Raw genomic sequence first — 27,202 nt, forward strand, 5'->3', positions numbered from 1 at the left:
TGTCTAGTTTTTTGCACCACTGTGATCATAAGTTAAGTCTATTTTATGGGAAGCTTGTATAGAAGTAATATGATCTGTTTTTCTTGTCCCAGGGAGTACACTAGTTGTCACTTTTTGAATGAGCTGGAGCTGCCCCACAGTACTTATTTTTATTGCACACTTCCTTTTCTTCAGTATTTTGCCACTTGCCAACATGAACATATTATGATGCCATTAGACTGGCATCCTACTCTGCTCTACCAGTCTGTTTTCACTGATGTATGTTGGGCAGCTAAATTGTTGTTGTCTTGATTATATATTATGTGTAAAGTGTTTCATTTTACTTACAGAGAAGCTCCCTAGTTTATTTTAGTCTTAACCTTTGACTTTATAAACATGCTTATAACATTTCCTGTAAAAAATGTGTTCTCACATTTGACTGCACATGACAATAAACTTGTCCTTGACTCTAGATGTGGCTTCACTACTTAAGAAATAAATTTTTAAATCTCCAAATAGACCAGGCATTTTATATGTGTATAGTTGGTATACTTAATGTAGGGTCACATTTATGCATGCAAACAATACAAACATTTTGTTAATTTGATTTTATTCTTTCACTATCTCAAATATCTTGCTTGTAAACCATTGATGATGTGGGCCCTTAAAACCAATAAGACATTGAACATGATTTTAGGCTGTAGATATATTTTAGTATTTATTTGTAAGTGGACCAGTACACTAGACAATTGTGAACAAAGACTGAGATAAACCAGAAGGAAATGTGTGCAGGTGTAAATATCACCCCTTTGCAATGATGTCTATGATTGGTGGGGAAGTAGCATTAAGAGTAGCAGGTCTGGCCCATTTAACATTTTTTGAACAAAATAATTTTCGCATTGAGGCAGAAACTACCCCTAAACCGAGAGGGGCAGCAGTACGCCATCGGCGTGCCTATTCTGTCAGCCCCAGCCCCAGCCCCAGCCCCGGAGAAGAAGAAACGTAGCGAGCACTTTCTAACCGTGGAAATGGCGCTTTGAGGTGTAGACGCCTGAAGTCAGAGGGAGCATCGCATGCTGGTTAAGTCAGTTGAAGCGCACATAGGCTCTACGCATGAGTTGTACTTTCAAAAGGAGCGGATTATGACAGAGGAGAGAAGGGATCGGGAGATTCGACACGGACAACAAAACATTTGTGGCTCTGATAAAGCCGCCAACAGCAGTCAGGTAGGTGTAAAGATAACGTTGGTAGCAGCTAGCGGCACATTGCATCACGTTTTCCAGTGTAGTTGGGAGAGAGCTAGCAAGGCTAGTCCACTAAACTCTCTTAATACTGGCTAAATTCCCCCAAAAGAATTACAGTAAAAACGTGACTAGTCTATGACGAAGGCCAACTGTACCGTGATGTTGCCAGTAGCTACAAGCTAGTTAGTTTACTATTGTCGCACTACACCACAGTAAGTTTGCACTGTTCCAGCTAAAGCAACCTCAATCACTTGTAACCTTACCCAGCTAAATTCACAGATTCAAGCAAAGACAAGACTCGTCTTCGGCGACAAGGGTATTGTAGTATGACGATGGCTGTCAGGGTAAATACTAACGCTAAGGTTGTTCCTGGTTGTTAGCCTAAAAGTGGGTCGCGGAGAAACTAACGTAACGCTAAATACTGCTTAACGTTAGCTAACATCTACGCCAGCAATCGCTATAGCTTACGTTAGCAAAGTAGCAACGACGCACATCAGACTACACTAGCTAGCAACCCGGAGTTCTTCTCCGGATGATTAAACTAGCTTTAGGGTTAACATTAAGTGTTAGTCAGCGCTGTAGTGACTTGATTGATGAAGCACAAATGCAGTAACTGAACAGTGAATTAACTGTTGCCGTCCCCTAAGGTTAGCTAGCTTAACTTTAACGGTGAACTCGGGTAAACTGTAATCCTGCATGACCTTGCAAGCTAACTGGGTAGCCTGCTAAATTACCAAGGAAAGTGTGTAAGGCAGTTAATCAGTCATTATTCAGCACTAAATGACATTAGCATATTTTCATATGTCGGCACTATGTCGCGTGTTTAAAAGAACCGTGCATTAAATTGCACAAATAAAGCGATCGTTTGTTTGTTTACATCATGTCAAGCTAGCTCCACGCTAACAACTGCAGCTGATGAAGCTAATCTATGCTCTGCAGATGCTAACGAACGAGCTAACGTTAGCCCGTTACCTGGCTTTTAAATATCAATAACTTCTATATCATGGCTCATGCGTTTGACGATTGACGTTACATTTGAACGTTCTTGGTTGTGAGAGAGACAAATTTCTGTCAGGAAAAACCTTACAAATATTAACACGTGAATGCTAACTAGATGTATTTGGTGAAGCTGCATTTTTTTTCTGGATTTACTGTTGTGAATATCTGGTTCTTTCAATAGCAGTAACAATGTGGCGACGCGTTTAAGTGCAAAACTTGGGCTTGTTTAGTTCGTAATTGTTATAATACGTCAACATGTCCATTTTCACGCCAGGGCATGTGGCTGCGTAGTGACAGACTTGTTGCGCGGGAGTTCACTTGAATCCGCTGTGCTTTTCCATCGTGGTCACAGAGGGCAGTGTGGTGTCCAATAGTGCACACTGGGAAACTGACACATTTCCATTCAGGTCCAGTTGGCCTTACAATCGCCACAGTGCATACCACGTGGCTGGAGATGATATCTTGTTGATCACTAGTACAATACCAAGGCTGAGGGAGTTTTACGGGCTTGGGTCAGTACTGGTGAGAATCAGAAAGAGCTTTATGTCAACTAGTATTTTACACATTATATCTAATTATAAATAATTATCGAGCAATGTGTAAAAGAAAAAATAATTAGGAATCACCACAGGGTAAAACATAATATAGATACTAGTGTTAAACACATCACATAAAAGCAAATCTACTTTAAAAAATGTTTTAACATGTCTTAAGACTATACTGATTTTGTGAGGTTAAGCTAAACAGGCGGGCCAAAGTTTTGGGGCCTGGCTGGCCTTAACGGTGTAAATTGGATTCGTGAATCAAAGATCTGTGAAAAGTTTAGTATTTATTAAAATTGCTGAAACGAGAAGTCATGAAGGTGCAGCTGAATGAGTGATGACATCATCTTCACTGTACGGTTAAGCTTTAGTAGTGTTGTTGTCCTGGACCTGTAAATAGAAAAATGCGTTGGATATGTCAGTTAGTCTGGAGACGGATTATAAGAGGGACTCTTCAGCGGCTTCTTTAACCAATGTATCAGATAGTGCTTTATTCTAGCACTTTATCCCAACATGCGTCTGCAAACAGATGTGTAGCAGTATGTCATCTTGTTGTTGATTAGAACGCAAACCCAGTTGCAGCCCCAGTTGTCAGCAAGCTTGCTGACAGTACATTTCCGGGCAACTGTGTGTTTGAAAGAAAGACCTTTTGTACTATAAAACCCTGTCTGAGCAGATAAAGCCTGAAGTGAATTTATGGAGTAGGAAGGGTTCAGAGGTTTCACAAATTTTACTTTAACTTATTGACGTTTAATTAGTGAGAAGGTATCGAGGGCAAGGTGACGTTGACAAAATAATAATATATTTTGAACACATAATGTAGCAACCTAGCAAGAATTTTACAGAATTTTTAGGGAACTTCTTGTGAAGGGTAAATTGACCAGCCGCTGTTTCTAACACACACTGTATATCCCGTGTTCCTGTTTATACAGTGAACAATGCATGACCTGACTGCCCAAGTGACCAGCAGCCTGCTGCCTTTCCCAGGAGTGACTGTAGATGCTCTGGGAGAGGATGAGATCACCTTAGACTCTGTGCTACATGGGAAGTTCACTGTTGGTAAGCCTATTTCTACTGATCAATGACCTCTTCCCTCCATCCTTAGTTACGATAGCAAATGTTTAAACACATCACTACTCACTTAATGAGCGAAATAAATGCACCAAAGTGTTTCTAACATCCAGGTGGGAAATGTGACAAATTTTTTAAATTCATTTTTTTTAAAGCAGTACCTTAAGTGATTTAGAAATGGTCAAAATAATATATTCTAATAAACATGTTTACAGTCAGAACTTTAAGTATTCACTACACAAGTGAAACAGTGTAGTTTAAAACAAGTGATTTACTAAATTACATTGCTCCATTTAACTTGGCTGGTAAAATCCTTAATTAAGTAATTGTGTGCTGTTTCATTCTTGAAAGTGGAACCTACCTTGGTGATAATCCTAGATCTTAACACCCTAACCTTTCACGTGTGTGTGTGTGTGTGTGTGTGTGTGTAGGCCGCAGTGGGCTGGCCTGGCTGGCCTGTGGCCCCCATCTGGAGGTTGTCCATGCGGTGACAGGAGAGCGGCTGTCTGCGTACTGCTTCAGCGGTGGAGGCGAGCACCCACCCAGTGTCCTCGCTGCCAGGGACTTCAGCTGGCTCAAACGGTCAGAGCTGTGTTTCACTATCTCTTTTTTTGTCACTCTTTGACTCTATTCGCACTCTTTCCTACTTTGCACTACAACTGCTTCACAATCTTATTGTAATCAATGGAAACAAAACTTGTGATGAGTGCTATTGGACATCTGTTACAAAGAAAGATTTTAAATGTATATATCAAATGTCAACTCCTTTTTACTGTTTTTATTTTACTAGGTCTGGATTGCTGGTTGGCATTGAGGAAACAGAGGGCAGCGTGCTCTGTCTTTATGACTTGGGACTGTCAAGGGTGGTCAAAGCTGTGGTTATACCAGGCAGGGTGAGTTGGCGGTGCAGCAGGGTCCCCTCTACTCTTAACTGGTAGAGAGAGTTTTATGCTTGTGAATCTAAAGGCTAGTATCGTGGAGTTGCAAACATAAATTGGTTCAGTCATTAGTGTATACAAAGTGAGTGAGAAGTACAAAAGATATTTCTCAAAGACATTAGATTTTTATTTCTTATTGCTGACATTAAGAATTGTGTCTTTGTGTTGTAAGCAAAACGACTTAACACAACCCTTGCACGCAATCTGGAACATATCTCAGCTAATCTTAATCCACATTGCTTTACGATGAACACAAAACAAGACATAAACGTAGCACATGTTAACATTTCGGCAACTTGTCAATTAGGGCTGGGCAGTATATCGGTATATGAGGTGTACCGATATAGTGTGATGTTGAGTTAATTAATATTTCCATAATGTCCTGCCAGCCTTTGCTCCTCTCTCTCCCTCACTGCGCAGCCCTGTCCCTCCCTTTTTCAGAGTCACAATTTAGGATTTAAATTAAACTTTCTTACTCACTGTCTCACTATCTGATTTAGCCAATTCTTTGCAATACTACAAGTATCATGTCCATCAAAACCTGAACATGTCTGTCTTTTCTTCTTTCAACTCTCTCTGTTGTCTAGATCACAGCTATTGAGCCGTTAGTGAGTTACGGCGGAGCAAGCACTTCAACCCAGCATCTTCATCAGAGTCTGCGCTGGTTTTTTGGCATTGCCGCCGTAGTAACAGATCTTGGTCATGTTCTGCTTGTGGACCTCTGTCTCGACGACCTGTCCTGCAGTCAAAGTGAACTGGAGGCTTCAGGTGAGGAGCTAGCATGTGGAAGTGTTAGATTTGTGTCTGTTTGCCTTCTGTCTCATACAAACGGCCTTATTTAAAGGAGGAGAATTGATCTGTTTCTCCTATTCTGCACACCATATGTTATAATCATAGGGTAAAAACACGGTTACATACCTAAAAGGTACATTATTGACCCCTCCCTTAGGTGAAGTACTTTTCTTGTGTTTTCCTGTATGCACTCAGACCTGCAGGTAGTGACCAAATCTCCTGCAGAGATTCCCAGGCTCAGAGAAGTCAGCACCAGACAGGGCAGACATCTTTGTCTCCAGCTAAACGGGCCCAGTGGAGTTGGAGCCACAGCTCTGCAGTACATCTCCAGGACCAACCAGCTGGCAGTGGGGTTTTCTGATGGATACTTACAGCTGTGGAACATGAAGGCTCTAAAGAAGGAGTGAGTTGAAATTGCTTCTGACTTATTTTGTGAAAGTCAGGAAGATGTTTTGGTTTCAATCCTGTATAGCCTTTTCTTTGAAATGAGACCACATTGCTTAATGACTATATGTCATGTCGAGTAAATATTTTTGCTGGCAAGACTACAATAATACACTTCATTTTACATGGATTAACTACATTTAAAAATTCAGTGGGAAGAGATTAGAAAGAAATTAAGAGTCTGTAATTCATTAGCCTCTGTAATGTAATGTAATCCTGTACCATTGATAGGTACATTTTAAATGTTCTTCATATAACTGTATGTGCACACATTTTTGTTGTTTTTTTTTTTTCTCAAACGTAGATACCACTCCCAGTTAGAGGGTGGCAGGGTGCCGGTGCATGCCTTCACCTTCCAGGAGCCAGAAAATGATCCCAGGAACTGTTGCTACCTCTGGGCTGTCCAGTCATCTCAGGAACTGTAAGTCAACAAGTAATCCATCTGGGCAAAGTGTTTTTTTGTTTGTTTGTTTTTTTGTTTTTTTTTGGGTTGGTTTGTTGTCTGTTTTCTTAGCTCTTTTTTTCCTCACTCCCACACAGTGAGGGAGATATGGTCAGCCTCCATCTGCTTCAGCTGGCCTTCAGTGAAAGGAAGTGTTTAGCTTCTGGGAAGATCCTCTATGAGGTTTGTAGTGCAAACAAGATTCCTACAATATACACGGCCTATTCACTTCATTTAATGAATTTTTTTACAATGCAGGTCCTGTGTAAGTGCCAGTATATGTAATGTATATTTACCTTCCTTGTTTTATTCTCCTCCTCCTCCTCCTTTAATGTTCTGTCGCTCAGGGTCTGGAGTACTGTGAGGAACGTTACAGTCAGGAGTTAAGTGGCACAGCTTTCCCTCTCAGGGCCCAGGCCACCAACACCCGCCTTCTGAGCTGCCATACCATCGAGAAGTTCAGACCCCATCCCGACAGGGATGACAGCCTGAACGAAGGTAAGCCTGCTATGCCTGAGACTACTTGTAGAAGATATTAGAGCAGTGCTTTGGCATTTTCCATCAAATTTGAATCCTTTGTGCTTTGACATTGCCATCGTTGTCGTATTAGAAAAATGGAATCTTAAAACTATAAGCTATACCATTATGTGTTCTCATTAAAAGTTGTTCTGTTGCCTAATTGTGAACAGTCCTACTCTTTGCCTCTTTTAAGCCCTGGATATACTTGCTTTTAACTACGCGTTCGCAAGATGGCTGCCACGCGTATCCTGCATTGTTAAGTGTATCCAGGGCTTTATTCTGTACTGTATCTACATGTCCACTTCACCCACAGTTCTTCCCATTTTCAGTTGCATCTCCAGACACCAGTGTGTCTATCTTCAGCTGGCAAGTGAAGGCCTATGGTCAGGGTACTCCATCTACATACATTGGGGTTTTTGACATCAACCGTTGGTACCACGCACAAATGCCAGACTCTTTAAGGTACAGTGGCCACTTAACTGTCTATTTTGATAGTATATTTTCTGAAACCTTTTTGTCCTGCTATGTTTGAAGGATTATACATGTGGCTGGTTTAAAATGTGGTAATTGCTGAAGGAATACACCAGATGGCAATTAGAACAACTGTACCAGCACAAATTGTAGTATACTGTATGTAAATATTTGGTTTGTGAGCCTAGATATAATAACGAATTGAAAATGGTGTGCTCTTTTTCTTAGGTTATTAGAATGATTATTATGATTGGATGGTTTTCAGTGTCACTGCATTTCACTTGCACTTGTGTGTTGTTATCAGAATGGGGGAGTCGCTGCAGAATTGTCCCTACCTGGCAGTTTGGTCTCTGGACCCAGTGGTGCAGATGGTGTCTGCGCACGTCCTCCTGGATGTGGTGGTGCACGACCGCAGCCTGAGCAGGGGCCTGCCCTTCACCTGCCCCCCACCAGAACAGTACTTTAACCCCACCACATATAACTTTGGTAGGTGTAAGCACTGAATGTAAAATAATCTCTGTGAGACTCTAGCCAGAGACGCTCAGGAATTTGTTGTGCAGATATGCCCAGGGTTGTAGTAGAAGTATAATTTGACAGATTATTGTTCTTCCTTTCATGCTACAGATTCTACCTGCTTGCTCAACTCTGGAATCGTGCACTTAACCTGCTCTGGGTATCAAAAAGAGGCAAGTTTCCTCTGGTTGTTTTTCTCATCATACAAATGTTAACGTTATCATTCATTGCCATTAAATCCAAATGCAGTTATAATAAATGAATATGTGACTATAGAAATACATTGGGGAAACTTCAAGCTGTGTTTTAGTTTACATGGGTTTTCTTCTATATTATTGGGACAAATGCTGTATTCGGAACTGCCCACTACATACTACTGGCAACCGCAGTATGTACTGTATACTGCATACTGTATGCAGTATGAAACAGTTAAATTGATTTATTTTGCAGTATGCTAGGCCAGGCTAAGCCAGTTTCAGTTTTCAAAATCTGAACAATAGGAGTATTTTAATTTTAAGTACCGCTTAAAACGTTTATTTTATTTTTATTTTTATTTTTTTAATCTTATATAAGGAGAACAAAGCTGCAGCCGATCTGTAGCAGATGTTTGCTTTGGTATATTGGTGCATTAATAAGAATTATATAAAATAAAGGCAAATAAAAAGCAAGTAATGTAACCACAACTATAACATTACACTAATAATGTAATGTCTATTTAGAATAATGATGATGATGATGATAATAAAGCAACAAGAGTCTCCTTTCAAACTACTTAATGTTGTTGATCACAACCTCTGCCGCACGTGCAAAGCTTCTCGACTCTCGAAAATGTTCATTCGAAAAATTCTCGATTGACCAACAATTTTCCTAAAACGTCCAACATTTGAAATCTACACTGTTGATTTCTCGCCTCAGAACTTGTTAGAAGTGGATTTAATGATGAAACAGCGTATGAAAATTGTAAAACAAGTTCTGTGGTTGTCCTCCACACAACAGTCCGGTTGTTGTTACAGTTCTATCACTTTGCATTGTGGGACACAGTATGCGAGGTAGACTGGTCCGATGTAAACTGGAGATTTTTCCCAAATCGGTACACCCTCCGGGTATTTTTGGCATACTGCAGATTTTGCTTTTGTTTGCATACTGCATACTACATAAAGTCCAAATCAGTACGTACTCCTAGTATGCGGTTTCGAATACAGCCATAGCCTTTTCCTTGTGTTTGAATAAGCATGAGCATGAGATGATATGTTTATTGGCTACGCAATAATTACCATGTAGGTAGGAATTAAATATGTGAAGATGACTCGAATGGGGACGTATTCTTGTTTAAACCTCACGATTATCTTTAACACCAGACTCTGAGCTTTTTGAAGAAAGCTGCTCCTTGTTCCAGTGACATCATCTCCACTAGCTACTCTCGCTGCCTCATGTCTGGCCTACTCTCATCTCGCCTGGCTGACACCCAGGCCTCCAGCCTCTCTCAGGTACACGCACGTCCTTGCACGACATCTTGGTCTCCAGAACCACCTGTTCGCACAGACGCACAAAGCCACTGGTGTTGACGCTTTTGTTCTCCCTCTTTTACTTCACAGTAAATAAAATCTTACAAAGCAATGCGTAAATCTAACATTTTGATATTAATTTTTACACTTAACTTGGCCTTTAGGAGGAGCAGCTGGATGCCATCTTGTCTACAGCGGTGGAGACCAGCTCCTTGGGAATGATCACTGGCTGTATCAAGCAGTGGACTGCAGAAGGTGAGGAGTCATACGTGAACTGTCAGATTGTTTCTCAAACTGCCTACCCAAACCCATTGCACCCATGATGGCAAGGATGTGGTGAAGACGTTCAGTGCTGCCCTATTTAGCTTCATCTTACACAGACATACACTTAAATCGTAATTTGAATCTTTACTTAGTTCCTCTGCATACATGTTGCAGCCACCAGCCCTGCCGTCAAATCTAATGCTTCTAATTTTGTCCCTCCTAAACAGAACAGCCAGGCTCTGCACTGAACCTGCGATACATCCTGGATTGGGCCTGGAACAAAGTAGTCCAGACCAAGGAGGAACTGGATGGCATCTGTATGTTTTTAAATAAATTCATGTTGTTTTTATTCATTGATTTAACTGATGCCAACTCAGACTTTTACAGTACAGAATTATTTACCAACTATGGGAAATGCTCGCCTTGTCCATTTGTTGATATTGTAAATTATTTATTATTTAAGTGATCTAAATTCCTCCTGTTTCCTCCCAATTCTATGCTGTTTGCAACTTTGTTTCCGTTTTATAAATTTATGTTGTACACCTGTTCCTTTTGTGCTTGTTTATCCGCTAGGTGCACCGCTGTTTGACAGCTCATCCAACTTCACAGACCCTCAGACCATGCAGCTGCTACAGCACAGTCAGAGACTGCTCGGTAACCTCAGTAGCATCTTCCACTGTCTGCTCAGTGAAGCTCAGGAGCTCACACAAAAAGGTGCGGTATCCACACAGATACAGTCACATGTGCAAGTGTTAAATTTCCCTGTGATGTCAGTGGAAACAGCCAGCACTGTTTTTAATTCCTATTTGTGCTAAACTATAATGAAACACTATAGCAGTGTTTTTTTTATTGTCTACTGAGTGTTGATGTCAGTTAAATAACATCTAACACCTCACGGCTTTATAGTTTGATACACTTTGAGCTAACATATAAAGCATCTGTTGTGTTGTTGTTTTGAGTCATTTGTAGTTATTTATTGAGGTTTTGGTTATATTTTTTGTTGTGTAGGTCTGGTGGGTCTGATTAACAAGAACATGGTGTCCAGTCTGGTTTGCAAGTACGCCCAGGTGGTGCTCTGGTTCTGTCGTACCGGTCTACTGCCTGAAGGATCAGGTAAAGTGTTGCTGGCTCAAACATCATCTGGGAAACCTTTGTTTCCAGCATTTACACAACACAATTTTGGTGAATAAACAAGTTGGAAGCAGGTTGACTTAGGGGTGTGCGATATGATGATATCTATCGTTTGACGATAGAAAAATCGTTAACAATTATGCTCTATCGTTTTATTTCGTTGTGTCGCAAATTCGAGGGCGTTGGATATGCAACGTCTATCGAACATCCAACCTAAAAATAATATCCAACTTGAAACTAACTTCACCATGGTCCGTTCTTCCACATATGCTGTTGTTTTATGGAAAATAAATTTGCGTTCAGGATAAACAAATGTGGAGGAGAGTGAAGCTTACTCATAACTGGATAATACTGAACAGGAGAGAAGTCTGTTGAGCCACGCAACATTATTCCATCAGTTTCAGCCGTGATGTGTGTGTGTGTGTGTGTGTCAGGTAACGTTAAAAGGCAGTTGGCTATAGCAGCAGGAGAGCTGTGAGTATCACAGTCCTGAGCTGCTGTGCTGCTCTGGGACAGTCTAGTCCTCTCGGTAGCTATGCAGCTGCAAGTAGCGTCAGTTTGTTAACCCAAAACCTTGCTAACATTACATTACTTGCTATTTTGTTGTTCACTCTATATCATGGTATATGTCATGTTTCTGGATTTCTCCATAATCGCATAAGTTACCCCAGCTTTATAATGCAGAGAAATATCAAGTTAATGTTGGAAATTAAGTCAGTAACTCATGATATTTTATTGAATTTACAAAAAATGTTCTATATCGGGATATATATCTTTATCGGGATATGACTTTTTTTGTCATGTCGCACAGCTCTAGGTTGAATATCTTTAGGTCACTGACTCGAGTGACCTGGAGATATATTTAAACTAGAAGCATTATGCAATTTATAGAGTGGAGAAAATTCTTAAATCAGGAACAGAAATGCCTTAAGATGGCTACAAGAGGTGTAGCCAGAAAAGTGTGGATGCTATAAGAGAATATTCATAAACATTTACAGAAATGTCTGGTTCAAGTGTGTTTCTTCAAGTCATTGCTGCATAAAATTATAGGGGGTAGCCAAACTTTTGAATGTCACTGTATTCAGTTTTATTCTCCCCCCCCCAGACGCTGACGCTCTCCAGATCTCCAGGCCTTTCTACAGTCACTCAGTCATCAGCAACTATTATACTATACGCAGAGAAGAGCTTACCAGGCTGGCTAAGTGAGTAGTGTGAATGAATTCCAAATGTTTTTTTTTTTGTATGTTTTCACCTTTTCCTTGATGAGGATGGTCTAAGTTGAACCAATGCTGACTGCTGTTGCCTTCTCAGGGGCAAGTGGTGCGCAGACTGCCTGATGATTGACGGCTTGGTTGGCCAGTGTGGCGAACGCTTGACAGACCTGTGGAAAAGGGATGAGGGTGGGACAGGGCAATACCCTCCACCTACACTGCATGTAAGCATTAAATGTATTTATTTTTAATTTCATTTATTTTGTACCAATGTGTGTTGAATTGAGTTCTTACAATATGTAAAGAATTGATTCTAAACCTTTGATCCACAGGCCTTGTTGGACATTTATCTGCTGGACAGCATTGATGAAGCTGCCAAACATGCAATTGTATCCTTCAAGTAATAATGCCCAAATGCCAGGTCATGTTCATGTCGGCCTTGGCCAGCTCCAGTATTTAAGAATTCAGGGATTATTTCTTTAGCCGTTTTTTAAAAAAGGGAATACATTCACTGTTTTAACGTTACACAAAAAACCCCCAAATGTAACTTTTTTTGTAACCCTGTTTGTTTCATTACATATTAGTTTTACAATCTTGTAACCTTGTTGTTTTTGTAAATGAGATGTAAATGAAGCCTACTGGTTGTATGAGCCTTGACCTATTGTCCCAGGTGATTTACCTGTTGCTGGACGTCATGTACTCGTTCCCCAATAAGGAGGGAGCATCAGTGGAATCTTTCCCTACAGCTTTTGCCATTCCTATTGGACTGGTGAAACTAGTACAAGGCCTCTGGCTACTGGACCATCATGACCACCAGGTACACACACATTGACACGTGACAGCTGTTTTATTTTCCCTAGGATGCAAATTTGGATACAGAGTTAAAATAGCTCTATTGTATTTAAATGGAAATGGAACGTCAGCTATTACATGACTCCTTTTTTATAATACAATCCTTCTCTAAGGTTTTAGCTCTTTTTAAACCTTATTTTCTTTTTTGTCTTATTCAGAGTTCATTCGAGCTCCTGCTGCATCCAGCTGCCTCTCAGTGTCAGTTTGAGTGGCAGCACGAGCGTGTCCTGCAAGCCCTGATGTGCCAGGGTCAACACTCAGTGGCTCTACGATACTTCCATGTTACAAAACCCCCAATTTCATCCACCTCCCAGGCCAAACTCTGCCTGTCTGTACTGCTATGCAACAGGTAAGAGCAAGAGGAGAGCACTCTGTGTGCAAGAACACCAGTAGAAACATTCAATAAATAGTTTTGCAACTGTGAATCATGGACAAAAAAATGGCTTTTTGTGTTAGGAAACAAAATTCAATGCCAGCCCTTGATTAGTTTACTTGCACATGTATTATCTTACCTTTTAAAAACCAGCCGGTATGCCCTTCTTCCAGGTGTCTTATAGAGTCGTGGTCCTTACTTCGGCAACACTCTAATCGCCTCAACATGAGTGAGCTGCTGGGCTTCCTGTATGAGAGCTGCCAGGAGCTGGGCCTCATGAAGGAGCTGCTCAAACTGCCCCTGGGCATCACTGAACAGGTAGGAGAGATATGAGTGAACATGTGGTTACATTGGGGGATTTGTAATACCCTAACCATCCATTATTCTGCTCGTATATTAATTTGTCTGTATGTTTTTGGATTATAAAGTAGATGCCTAAAACTCGTGGTTCTTGGGTTTGTGTTTCAGGAGTGTTTGGAGAAGTTTCTCCAGGGTACAGGGGGTCTCCAGAACAGAGAACTGTTGATGGTTCATTACCTTCAGCAGGCCAACTACATTCCTGCCCTGCAGCTTAACCACAGTCTCAAAATGAACCTGGTGGTATGTTTGACGCACACATACACAAAGTATTGTGCTAATCATCACAGAATTGTCTTCATAAACAGTATGTGATATTATATTCACAATCGGATGTACTCGTGAATTGTTATCAATTTAGTCATTTAAACTGTGAACCACAATGTACAAATATGAAAATTCATGATGTGGTTCAATAGAGATACTTAAATTCCATAAGATTTATTATCTCTTGTTCTTTGTTCCTAGAATGAGCGAGACCCAAAGCTTAAAGAACGATCCAACACCAGGAACTCTATACTAGATCAGTATGGCAAAGTTTTGCCCAGAGTCCAGAGGAAACTGGCGATGGAGAGATCCAAGCCTTACCAGCATACATATGCCATCCACAGAGAAGGTAAGGAGGCGCTCAACTTGAATTCATGTCTGTTACAATTTACCCAACTGGTAACGTGTTTTCAGAGTAGGAAGATGTATCAAAATTTTAATAGAAACTTCTTAACCCACACTCACATAAATCACTTGCTCAGTATGTTCCAGTGATATATTACATACTCTGCTTTCGTCTGTTGTTGCAACCACAGTGTCTGTTTTAAATCTGTTGTTTTAATTTAATCTGAAAATGATCTTAAAAAAACATTATTTACAAATATAACTAACATATCTACACACTGTCTCCAGTTTCTCGGCCACAGCCGCTGTCCACCATCACTAAGCGCTCTGCCAGTGAGAAGGTGATGTCTAGGGCTGGCTTCATCAACAATGTCCTGACCAAGATAGAAGAGGTGTGGTTAGGCAAAGGAGCTACACCACAGTCCTCCCCAGCCAAGAGGTGAGCAGAAATATTACCAAAATAGTATCACAGAGGTAATTCTTTTTTTATATATAATTTTTGATTAATTGAATTCTTTTCTAACCTTTTTCGAATTTGTTTCTGCCAGCCCCAGGGCAGCTGCTGTTCAGAGCCCCAAGTGCTCCTCCATGGCCCTTCCTGACCCCTTCCTGGGAACTCCTATCACCATGACTTCCAAACGAAAGTCAAGGTACCCTCATAAGAGCTCCGTGTTAGCTTGAGTGGAGCATACCATAAATATTAGTTTGAACAGGAAATTATACACTTGTTTAATATTTTTTATTTGATGTTCCTCTGACACAGGACAGTTTAATTAGTGTTTTTTGAACTTGGACTAATCTTTACTATAACCAGACACCAGTTTGACCCTTATATTATAAAGATCTCAAAATTAACTATTAGTAATTGATTCTAAAATAAATGTTGACAGATCTGAGCAAGGCGCCTCCTAAAGTGTAAAAGTCAAATTTTCTCAGTTCTGATATATTATATTTTTAGAGACCTCACAGCAACAAACTCTTTAAGCTATATTATGGAACTGCGAAATGCATTATACTGACCTAAGGTGTAGGACACTGATTTGGAAAACCTTGCATTTATACAATATAGGAATCTACATCTTAATATTTGAATGTTAATATTTATATTCCATAAAGCTACACGTATGCACATCAGAGTTTTGTTAAGACAACATCTTGAAGTAATGGATGCATTCCTTTTCTCGTCTTCAATGTGACCCAGGCTGATTGACTTGGTGGTTCACCCCTCGTGTCAGACCCCTCGCCCTCTTCTCAGCCCTCCCAGACCTCCCAGCTCCTGGGTTTCTCCAAAGAGCACCAGCAAGGCCCCTGAACTCAGTTTGCTGCAAACACCACAGGTGGTCAAGGTGGGTAGACCAATAAGGAGTTTTTTTTTGTGTTCCTTGAGCATTTTGGTATTTTGTTTCTTACACTTTTCATGTTTTGGTTCTCTCAGCGAGCTCGGGCCTTGGCTGCTTCTGGCCCTGTGTTCTCAGCCTTCACTCCCCAGTCCATCCTGCGCAGCAGCCTGAGGCCCACACCTGTCGCCACTCCTTCTGCTTCTCCAGGACGCTCCATCACCCCACCGCTCCGCAGCAAAGAGACCCGGATCACCTTCAATGAAGAGGCAGAATCTCCTGAACCAGTGAAGGGCATCCGATGGACCAATGGGGTAAACCAAGCACTAGATAGGAGTGGTGTGATGACTCTTGAGACACCTCGCACATAAAAAGAAAAACACTCTTTGGGCCAGCATCACATTCTGCAGCTCATTGGATGGGTTTTAGCGTGTTACCTTAAAGAAGTGTAGTTACTACTTGGTTCTTGTGTGTTCTTCAATACAGATTATTATGCACAATATGCAATACTCCACTAATCAACAGATCAATTTGCTCTAGAGCTGCTACCTAACTTGTGCTTAGTGGTCTGTATTAGCACCTCTTTCTCATCAGTGGTCTTTCTCTTTGTTTAGCTGGTGGATTTGTCTTTATAATGAAATTGTCTTCCAAACTTCTGTTTTCCTCTCTAGATGGCAGCAGACAGTGAGATTAGCTTGCTGACCAGAGGCCCCACGCTATCCAAGGCTACACGTAAGACCTGGTCCTCACAGCCCGCTGAGGAGGAAGAGGATGGAGGAGAACAACCTCGTGTAAAGTTCTCTCCTCCAGAAGGTGGTATTCCCTCACCACAGCTGAGATGCTATGAGAGCGAGTCATCCTCCCTCCATGAAGTCGCTGCAGAAAGAAGACCATCAGATGCAACGCAAGCACAACTCAACCTGAGCTTTGACACCAGCCAGGTGTCTGTCCGTTCAACAGACACCACTCTGGAGTACTATGATGCACCTCTCTCAGAGGAGCAGGAAGCAGTAGAGGGACATACAGCTACAGTGAAAGATGAGGAGGAAGTGACGGTGAACGTAAAAGGCCTAACTGAAAAGGAAGAAGCAGAGGAAATGCCCTCACCGAACACTAAGCAAACCCCTCTCCTGGCATCAGAGGATCTAGAGCGGAATGAAGAAGGGGTGAAGGATGATGAAATATTTGAGGAAGTGATGGAGACATCTCTTGAACAGGAGGCTAAAAAAGAGCAGGATGTTGAGTCTAGTGGTGAACAAGAAGATGCTGCAATTCTCGACCAAGAGGAGACGTCTAGCCACGACCAATGTAATTCATGTGCTGCATTTGCTTTATTTATTTCATTCAGAAATGTATGGTAAAATGTTCATGTGCATATTCACGGCACACTTCTCTGAAACATTGCTTGACACATTTTGTATGCTGCTAGTTTGTAACCAGGTAACTGAGAGCACAGAGTCTGGAACTGAGGTCAGATATCAGGATCAACCAGCAACAGCCGCAGGACAGGACGTCCAGTCAGAGGCCACTGAACCCACTGAGTTCATTGAGAATCTGAAACCATCTGGAGCCACTGAACCCACAATTGAACCAGAGGAGGAGCTGGAGCAAGCAACAGGTCCATTCTTAAATGATTCATTTACACTGTAAAAAGTTACAAGATTACTGCCTCATATTAGACACAACTCTGGGGGAATGGTAGAACTGTAAAATATATTAGGGTAGGCTAACGCTCCGCTGCTGAAACACTCCAGTGTGAGTTCAGCTGACGCCATTATTCCACGTTTTCCTCTAGTTTCGTTTGTTGTTGTAACCTTTATTTTTATGTAAAGCACATTGAATTGCACATGTGTATAATATATATACTATAATATATACATTGCCTAAAAGGTGCACGCCCTGTGCCCACTCTGATTGGTGAGTAGGACTGTAACAGGAGGCGCATGGCGCTTGTGATTGGCGAGCATGTCTGTCACACAAGGATGACAACGGAATGAATTTGTAACTGCGTCTGTTTAAAACGGGTCAGATGCGCTGTTTATTAACCTACATTTTAATCGCCGTCTTCACAATTAGCTAATTGCGTTCTTTCAAATCGCAATTTCAATTTGAAAACAATCGTTATGGTCGTTTGGTGACTGTTATGTCGAAGATGGATAATGACTCTTAATTTGTGTGTTGTTTGCCTGCAGATCTGACAGAGTTTGTGCAGAGACATCTGTTTGGCAGTGATCTGTCTCCTCCACTCACCCGCTCAGGAATCCACAATGCATCACAGACATCCTTCAGCAGGTGTGTTACCTTCTCTGTTTACAACCAAAGTTAGATACTCTTCACTTTAACACCATCTTGTAATACTATATCAAAGATTTGTAGTTGTTCTCTAATGGTTGAAACTTTCAGCAAAGTGTCTTTTCGGTAACTCAGGGTGTGGAACTCAGGTGGTTTACCTGGTTCTTGTTTTGGTTCCTGAGCAATAGTCCTAGATTGCCATGGGTTTGTATGTCTTTAAATTAAAATGCACTGAAGGAATAGTCCATATTAAAACAAACCTTCATTACACTATATCACTATAAATATGGGAATTTGGTTTGAAGTTATGAAAATGTTGTGTACCTGTTTCCTTTCCTGGCCTTTTCAGCTGCTTGTGTTTGTTGTTTTGCTTTTCACAAGTTAAAAGATCTCACTTTCCTTTCTTCCAGTGAGCCACAATATGAGGTTGAAGAGGAGAAGCAGGCAGCTGCTGAAGCTCCCCCAGTGTCCATCAGCCAAAAATCTACTGTCTCTGTGACTTCCTCCGAGCCAACTGGCACCGACTCCCACTGTGAGGAAGATTGCGCACACACACGCACATTAACACTGGTGCTCCAACTGTTAAAGTGCTATTTTATAAATTTTCTCCTTCACTGCTTGTTCTTTATTTTTGTCTCGTAGCTGTTGTGAGCCTAAACGACAGTGAAGAGCTTTCTAGCCCCATGTCTGAGGAGGAAGAAGAAGAAGAAGAGGAGGAGGAGGAGGAGGAGTCTGATCAAGCTGAGGAGGAGGAAGAAGAGGAGGAGGAGGAGTCTGATCAAGCTGAAGAGGAGGAGGAGGACTCTGGTAGTGAGGTGGAGATCATTGAGGAGGTCCAGGGTAATGGGAGGCTGCCAACCCTTCGACCCAATTCAGTCTTTGTACAACAGGGACACACGCACTTCCTGCCAAGTCTGTCAGAGCAGCAGGCTGCTGAGTTCTCTCTGATCACACCTGGTACAGAGATGAAGGTAACAAATGTAGAGCTGAAACGATTAGTCAATTAAGTCAGTACGTGGAATTTGTCTGCAACAATTTCAAAAATGCCACTCTCTATTTCCAGCTTCTTTATATGAGGATTTGCTACTTATCTTAGTTTTATATTGTGTTGTTACCCGAATGTCTGATATTCGACTTTGGGTCATTAAAACGACGCATTTGGAGATGTCACCTTTGGTTCTGGAAAGATAGACCGTTTCAGAATTTTCTGACGTTTTATAGACTAAATGATTATTCAGCATGAAATCAACAAGTAACTTCTGCATGTTTGCTCCTTACAGATTGTAGAGGAGGACGTGGAGGGTGAGGTGGTGATGGTGAGACTCGGGGCAGATGAAGGCGTGATGGAGGCAGATGAGGTTGAAGAGCAAGGATCATACATGGAGCTTAAACCCTCTACCACTCTCCTCGTACCCCTGGAGCTCATGGAGGGGCAGGACGGCCTGGTGGACCCTTGTCAGCTGGGTCTTCCTGAGCTTCAGCAAATGGTCGTGCCAGGTGACCCGAGGTCTGAATCTCAAAGCGGCTTCTCTCTGATGCTGGATATGGACGAGGATGTGGAAAAAGAGGCTGACACTCTGCCTATAGAGAATGATCTGCAATTCTCTGACCCTCCCACCCTATCTCCAGCAGTGGATGAACCTTTAGAGGCTAGTGATGAACATGTGGCCGAACCTGAGGTCATTCTTTTGGGCGCAGACGATCAGGATCCTCCCGTGTCTGGGGAAACCTCTGAAGAGGACCAGAGGAAAGAGATGGACATGTTGGATGGAGTTGATGTAGGTGGACCAACAGTGTCAGAACATGTACAGCTCGCTGACCTACAGACTGAAAACGCTGACCCAAACAATGAGACACAGGTTGCTAAAGAAGACAGGGAAGCAGAGTTAGTAATGTTGGCTGAAGATCATGAACCTGCAGGTCTTTCAGTCTCTGAGTCAACTCCATCTGGAGTTCTCCCAGCAGTTTTGGCAGAGAAAGATGCTGCTGAGGAGGAGATGGAAGAGGAGGACAAACTGCACGCTACACCAACACCTGCTGAGGACCGCGACGGTCCAGTACCTGCTGAGGACCACGACACCTCTACGCCTGCTGAGGACCAGGATAAACCAACACCTGCTGAGGACCAGGAAGAGCCAGAAGAGAATGGGCCTGTTAATATGGACACAGAAATGGCCCCCAGTGCAGAGGCGGTTATTGTCCTGGAGGAGAGGCAGCAGGACCACAAAGCCTCAGCAGAGACAGAAGAGGATGATGGGCAAGAAATTAAGATGGAGAAAGAAATTAAAAAAAGTACCAAGGGAAGACCAAGAAAACATAAAGATGTTGAAGAAGAGAAACCTGTATCAAATAACCAGGCAGAGGAACCGCCTTTGCCAGAGACCCCAACTTCTCAAAGGAAAAAGAAAGCTCCCTCCACCCCAACACGGAGGACCACAAGAGGGAGGACAGTTACCTTTATCTCTCCCCTTCCGGAGGAAGCAGAGGAGGATGGGAAAGTAGAGGAGGCAGGAACAAGCACTCTTGTCCCCACCTCACCTAGTCGTACACCGAGAAAAACTAAACAGAACAAAGAAATCAAAGTCCGAGTGAGCACACCTCGAAGGAGTACTCGCAATGCTCAGCCGGAACGTCCTCAAGATGAGATTGAAGAGGTGGAGTCCATTGATAATGACACTGCAGTTACATCAACCAAGGCCTCTTCTCCAGCCAGACGGCGGGTTTCCCAGAGGACCGCTTCAACAAGGATCAGCCAGAAATCCCAAAGTAATAGTGAGGAGGTGTCTGCAGCCGCAGAGGTTGATATCAAAGAAGATGAGGTCACAGATACAAAGGTTTCTCAACAGACAAGCTCCAGGACTTCCACACCGGCCAAACGCAGGGCCACTCAGGGAAACACTCCGAGGAGGTCCAGCAGGAGGACCCTGAGTAGCTGTGAGGTGGTATCAACACCGTTAGAGATGTTGAAAGAAGAGAAGGAGGAGGCCTTTGCATCCCCTCACAAACGCAACTCCAGGAAAACTAAAACGGGATCGTCAGAGCTGGCTCCGCTGGGAGAGGAAGAGGAGAACAAAAAACTTTCCAGCCCCGGCAGGACCACTCGACAGTCCAACCAGATTACCCTAAACATTTATCCACAAGTAAGGATTCAATTTTCCATGTTACTTAAGCTGAAAGTTGTCAGATAAGATAAATGTTACTGTTGGTAACATACCAAAAATGTAACGCTTGTTCACCATCATCTAAAGCTGATGGAGCAACTTTTTGAGCAATGTTGCTGGGCAGTCTTGCTTGTCCGACTATGTTTTGAACGGATAGCGGCGGGGCGGGTGGCGGAGTGGTGGGGGAAGAGGTCATTACCATAGACAACAACATTGCCCAGCACCGTTGCTCCGTGTATCATCAGCTTAATATTAAGCTATTTTTGTTGGACATTAAAAAGTTAAATGACTAATGTATTTGACACACAACTTTCCATAAAATGATTTGTTTTAACTCTCACCAAGTCGTCCATTTTACATTATTCCACATTACACGTTAATAAAACCGATCCATCCACTGCTGATCATTGACGACATTTAATACTCGCAGGTGAAACTGGTTCCTGTATCACTTCCTCAGAATGCAAGGAAGACAAGAGGAGAGACCATTAGTGAAAATGTTACAGAAGGTGAATCTCTACTTGAGCCTCAACTTAACAGCAATGCTGGTCGCACCAACTCCCTTCGACCAACTAGAAACAAACTTTGGGATTACCCTGAGGAAGACCTTCCCTTACTGGACTCGCCGTTGGAGGTGAATTCTGAAACCCCTGTCGCAGACGCCCTCATCAAGAGGCTTCAGGATGAGGAAGAGAAGCAGGAAGGTAGGTTTGAGGTTGCATACGGGCCGGAATTAAAACTGCATTTAATAATACAAAACAAATAAATAAATAAAATAAACTCATGATAGTATGGCCGTGATGCTACAGGTACTTCTGAGACAATCCCAATGAAAGCTGGTGTTCATCACCCTACCTTGACTTATAGGCTTTGTTAACACACTAAAAGCTGTAATGGAGCATGAAACACACTGGAATCTGTTTATCATGACACATTGTTTTAATATTTTGTACTATTTATTTCCTGAGAGACATCTCAAAATAAAGTTTAAATGTGCCGACATGAATGTTAGTGTAAATAAGTGTGAACTCTTTGTTATACAGGAGGAGTAGTCGTCACCAAGATGGTAAGAACCGGCAAGACGAGCACAAAGTCTTCAGTGAAGCAGGTTAACTCGCTACTTCCTGTGAAAGATGGCCTGGTCACCGAACCCGATGAGTCTAATCCAGGCGAGCACTCGTTCATCTACTCCCCCTCGCGAAGAAGAACAAGAGGTGAGCAGTGTATCCGTTTACCAGCATGCCTTACCATCCATTTATCCTTGATGGTTTTAACCATGCGTCATGTCTGTGTGTCAGCTCATAGAGCAGAGGCTCCTGGGCCAAGTGAAGAGTCTGTGGTGCCCGTCACTCGCAGCAGGAGAAAAGTTGCCTCTGTTGCTCCTCATGTAAGTTCTTCTGTCTATGCTGTTTTTTAGATTGAAACTCATTTTGACCAAGAGTATTCTACTGTGAGTCAGTTTTGCAATATTGGTCGGTGCTTTTGCTTTCGGTCTTCTGTTTGTTACCAGCCTTTGAAGCATGTTTACACAAACATTTTAACCCTTTTCCAGGATGAAATTGCCTCAGAAGAAGATCACGTGGAAGTGGAGAAGGCAGCAGGTGTTTCTAAATCCAGAAAAACAGGCAAACGAACAGCCAAGTAAGATCACGTTTCCCTAAGAAAATCTTATGGACCCCTAAGACTGAGGATACGACAAATACCTTTTATACTTTTTCAGTGACATAAATCAGTTTGCACTGAGCTCTGTTTGTTTGGGCCAAAGAAAAGAGTATTTCACCATTTTTTTTTTATATATATATATATATATATATATATATAGCATGTAACTTTATTATAATTAAAGCATGTTAGTTTACATGCTAGCACCAGTGGTGGAGGAAGTATTCACATCTTTTCCTTAAGTAATATACAATGCAGAAAATGTCCCGTCACTGTTGTACAGTTAAATATTACGTCATTAGATTATTATTACTCATGCATTAATGTTAAAGTGGGATTTTACTGTTGTAGTTTTGTATCTAACTGCCACTAAGTTATTTTCATTTTGGTTTAATCTGCTGATTATTTTCCCCATAAATCGAGTAATTGTTTGTAGGGCCGAAAAGATTCATCGATTAAATCAATTACTAAAATGCATCCCACAGACATTTATTACTGTCGCACATGGCGCTTACGCTGTGAACACGACGTGATTATAATGGCGCTGTTTGCAAAGTGGAGGAAGAGAGAGAAAATGGTCAGGGACAAAGAAGAAAGTGTCCAAAGATTGTGATTATGTCAAGCTCAAGAAACTCTGTAATGTTACCGTCAGTCCACCGTAAAACGAAACTTATGTCGCCTCGGCAACAGCACGACGGCGCCGGTGTTCTGCCAGCGGACCACAGACAAGGTAACAGCAACTTTAGCGTTTAACTGAAATCATGATTGATTGTTGAGTTGAAGGCTAGCCAAAGTAAGCTGCAGACCTCAGCTGAAAATGTGCACACGTGTGTTTGTTGTTCTCCTTTTTGGCCCGTGAGTTGTAACCTCACTGTCATGAGTTAACTGGGTGTTGGGAGCTGCACCTTTTAACTCCGCTCTAGCTCTCTGTGTCGCTCAGACAATCCCTGCTACCTGTGTGCTAATCCATCCTTCACCCATATTCTTTGTCTTTATAACTGTTATCTTTATAATAACAAACAACAGCTGTTTCGTGTGCAGGATCGCTCATTTCGAGTTTCATATTTCACGTGTGTTTTCTTCACAAAACATGGTTTGGAGACCAGCGTCGGGTGACACAGCCACTGTCAGCTCGTGTAGTGTGTGACCCCCTGTCACCGATCAGTCACGTAGTGTGAACGCCACAACGACTTCAAGACTCCTGTCACAAGATGGCAAGTTGTGTAGTGTTAACAGCACGGCCGACGCTGAGAGTCGTGTAGTCTGCACGAGCCTTTAGTATAACTTGTATAGCACTCCAGTGATGTTTGTGTTTGTAAAGCAGCTGTCTGGTTGTTGGTCTGTTGATGGTTTTGGTCTGATATTTGCTGTGTGACACACTATGAATTTCCAAAAGGATCAATAAATATCACCTATAAACGTGCACAGCTGATCCCATTACCGGGAGCAAAAGTACTTGTAAGTACTTGTAAGTGCATCAATGAAACGTTGAAATGATCTGTAGAAGCTTTGAATACTAAAATCGTTAGCTGCAGCCCTAATTGTTTGGTTTATAATGTATCTTTAAATAGTGAGAAATGGTCACTCACACTCACTCACTTATGTCAGCCCCATGAGCAGGGAACATTTGCATGTGTGTGGGTCAGATCGGGTCAGTGTGTCAAGATATAGAGCCAGAATGTGGAAAATAAATCAGATGGCACATTTTATTTTTGTTCATTAGCAATTAACTTTTTAAATGGGACACATACTTTGATCTGCATAGAGGGAGGTTGTTTGCAGAGATGGGCAAACGTGTTGGATGCGTTCCCCCAGCCAATTCACGTCCACATTTATTACATGTTGGATTTTCATCCTCCTGCACAACACACGTTTTGGATACCCAAAGTAATCCCAGCCAGTGATTTTACTTTGTTACGGGGCAAATGGAGATCAGTTGAGTCGCCTCTCTTTGACATGTATCTACACTGCTGCATGCGCGTGACGCCGATTGCAGTCTGACAAGGTAGTCCAAGCGGAAAGATTCTGTTTTTTTTTTGTTTTTGTTTTTTTTAATCTTTTTACAAAACTGGTAATAAGCAAATGTTTATGGTATGATGGCCATCACATTTCATATTGTAAAACCGGATATCGCTGCAACCCTTCTCCCTACTCAGGTTTTACTTTGTTCTTTCTCCACCTTCAGATCCAAAGCCGTTTCGGAGCCGGCTCCTGTAGCAGAGGTGGAGCTGATCTCGCCCCTGCCCAGCCCAGCTGATCCACTCCCGCGAGCACAGAAGAGGGTTAAGGAGGGAGAGGCCCCAACCTCGAGCATGAACCTTCGACGCAAACGCATAATGGACACCGTTTTCACAAAACCTGTCACGCGGAGGAAGAAACTCTAAGGATGTTGGTGGTTTGAACGAGTGAACCTCAGACAGCCACCAGAAGATCTGAACCGACTCGGCCCGAAGCTGTCAAATAAACGTGTATGCCTAAACTTATGATGGTTCTATTTCCTCAAATGCCTCACAGTGCTGCTGTGGTCTTTGTACATTGACTTCCCTGTAGGACAATAAAATACAAGCAGTGTGGGCATGAAAATATATTTTTGGGACAAAACACACTGGTGGGTAGCAGTGTGAGAGGGGACTATATTTTTAGAGTTTACATGTCCTGCTCGTACTAACGTGGTTTCACTTGATATTGTATCTGTGGCCATTTTGTGTTGGACATTTTGCGGCGCTCCTCGTAATCATCTTAGTTCTCTGGGCACAGAATGACACAAGGGAACGCAATCAATGTGGGCTTCTAGAAACTCCCGTTAATAAAACCAGAGAGACTGAATTGTACCTGCCTCTGATAAATAGGTTTTATTTACATTCTCTTTTATTTTAAGGTTGTTGTTTGTTTTTTTGTTTTCTTTTATTTTTAAGATTACGAGGCCTGCTGTCTTTTCTATTTAAGCAGAAAAGCAACCAACCCAGTGGAGATCAAATATTTCTACTGATACATTTGTATATAGTCTTTTGCTATGTTCCAAATAAAGTTAATAAATAAATCTTAAAGAATTATGTTCATTTTGAAGTTTAAGTGTCTGGAATGCATTTGATCATCTAATCAGACTGCCTATGTCATAGTCTTAAAGTTTCAGTCCATTAGGGAGATTTTCTGTGACACAGACTTGTGCACTATTGTCATCAGATTTGGACTGTGTGTGTGTGTTTGTCATGGGGATGTTGTATAGTGTGAAAGAAACAAAGACTTGCACAGCGGTTTGGTGGTGTTTAAAACTGTTTTGGGAAATGTTAATAGGCTTGTTTAATTAAATTTATGGCAACCACCATCTGACACATAGGCTATTTTCTGATGAATGTATGTAGAATGTCTTTATTTTTGATGACTGCTCTTTGATAAATATGGTAAAGCTTGAATACTAATCTACTTCTGGTGTTGAGTGATTTGTCTCAATTTAGCTTTAATGTGTAAAGTGCACGTGTTTTAGTTTGGTGGGTGGGTGGATGGAGTGACAGACCAAAAAGCCATTTCAACCATTGAAAGGATCTACACGCCTTTAATTGTTTTTTACAAATAGCTGTTTTTGGTCACATGTCAGACACGTGTCCATCTTCAGCGGCTTCCAGTTTGAAAAGGAACCTTGTAAATCTGGTTAATATATCAGAATTTTTTGATTTCAGAGCAAGTCACTGAAATGTTGACACACATGTAGCTGTAAACGTGTAATGGTTCTGTTTAAATTTGACTCCTAATTCCCAGTTCTGCGTCTCTTCCATAATTTATAGACGAGGTGAAAGTGAAACCAGCTTCACTGCACCACTTCACTAACAAAACACCTGTGTGTGTGTGTGTGTGTGTGGGGGGGGGGATAAAGTATTTCTTCCCGTGTTAAATGCTGCTGATCATTACTTTTTGTTAAATAACAAATCACTCGTCAGTTAATATTCAATTTTACTCTGTAGCAGTTTCTACTACATGTCTGTGTTAGTTTACCATGTTGGTACAGTAAAATGTTATGATACATGTACCAGTAATAGTAAGTGACACTAAGAAGAAAACCCTATGAAATCACCTATTAAGGGACTGTTCTGGTCAAAGGTCGAAGTTCACAGACATGTTTCCTGTAATTTAGATTTTTGCTGTTGTTTTTTTTTTTTTTTATGAAAGTATATCTCCAAGTTGTTACAGTAAAATGTTACGATTTATGTACCAGTAATAGTAGACAACATTAGGAAGGAGATGATATGAGGTGATGTCGCCTATTAAGAAATTGTTGTCTGTTTACATTTTGCTGTTGGATGCATTTTTAGAATGCATGATGATGTCACTTATTAAGGAACTGTTTTGGTGAAAGGTCAAAGTTCACAGTTATATTAACTGTAAACTACCATTTACCGCTTTTTTTCCCCCATCATGTTTTTAGTAAAACCTCAACAGGCTAATATAAACACCACCTGGTACTCTGACCTGGTTGGTTCCATGTCAGCGTGTAAC

At 41.7% G+C, this 27,202-nt stretch overlaps 1 protein-coding gene across 5 annotated transcripts; it reads left to right on the forward strand.

The window, feature by feature from the left end:
- The first annotated feature begins 971 nt into the window (after nucleotides 1–971).
- On the forward strand, nucleotides 972–26,134 carry ahctf1 (AT hook containing transcription factor 1). Of its 5 annotated transcripts, none has more exons than XM_046032372.1 (40): nucleotides 972–1,205; nucleotides 3,697–3,823; nucleotides 4,267–4,417; nucleotides 4,626–4,728; nucleotides 5,361–5,541; nucleotides 5,761–5,968; nucleotides 6,314–6,430; nucleotides 6,550–6,634; nucleotides 6,799–6,949; nucleotides 7,300–7,432; nucleotides 7,746–7,927; nucleotides 8,066–8,127; nucleotides 9,313–9,441; nucleotides 9,624–9,714; nucleotides 9,951–10,040; nucleotides 10,297–10,437; nucleotides 10,732–10,836; nucleotides 11,960–12,056; nucleotides 12,166–12,289; nucleotides 12,398–12,454; nucleotides 12,736–12,882; nucleotides 13,076–13,266; nucleotides 13,464–13,608; nucleotides 13,759–13,890; nucleotides 14,116–14,263; nucleotides 14,548–14,698; nucleotides 14,808–14,909; nucleotides 15,461–15,605; nucleotides 15,695–15,910; nucleotides 16,268–16,904; nucleotides 17,026–17,214; nucleotides 17,789–17,888; nucleotides 18,299–18,420; nucleotides 18,531–18,859; nucleotides 19,169–21,028; nucleotides 21,510–21,753; nucleotides 22,093–22,263; nucleotides 22,348–22,436; nucleotides 22,602–22,690; nucleotides 24,897–26,134. In XM_046032372.1, the coding sequence occupies exons 2-40, from the start codon at nucleotides 3,703–3,705 to the stop codon at nucleotides 25,093–25,095; spliced, it is 7,734 nt and encodes a 2,577-aa protein (XP_045888328.1). In that variant the 5' UTR covers nucleotides 972–1,205; nucleotides 3,697–3,702; the 3' UTR covers nucleotides 25,096–26,134. The 5 variants fall into 5 exon arrangements, with proteins under 5 accessions (XP_045888328.1, XP_045888324.1, XP_045888325.1 ...); XM_046032368.1 differs by having other exon boundaries at nucleotides 973–1,205; nucleotides 21,480–21,753; XM_046032369.1 differs by lacking the exon at nucleotides 972–1,205 and adding an exon at nucleotides 1,441–1,567 and having other exon boundaries at nucleotides 21,480–21,753.
- Nucleotides 26,135–27,202: the final 1,068 nt, after the last annotated feature.

This window comes from Micropterus dolomieu, linkage group LG20 (assembly GCF_021292245.1).
Source record: "Micropterus dolomieu isolate WLL.071019.BEF.003 ecotype Adirondacks linkage group LG20, ASM2129224v1, whole genome shotgun sequence".
Classification (NCBI taxonomy): Eukaryota; Metazoa; Chordata; class Actinopteri; order Centrarchiformes; family Centrarchidae; genus Micropterus; species Micropterus dolomieu.

Bases quoted from the DNA above. Each gene is read 5' to 3' on its own strand.
- ahctf1 (XM_046032368.1), top strand. From the start codon at position 3,703: ATGCATGACCTGACTGCCCAAGTGACCAGCAGCCTGCTGCCTTTCCCA. The intron at 5,542-5,760 runs GTGAGGAGCTAG...GTATGCACTCAG, and splicing joins AAGTGAACTGGAGGCTTCAG to ACCTGCAGGTAGTGACCAAA. The intron at 18,860-19,168 runs GTAACAAATGTA...TGCTCCTTACAG, and splicing joins CACCTGGTACAGAGATGAAG to ATTGTAGAGGAGGACGTGGA.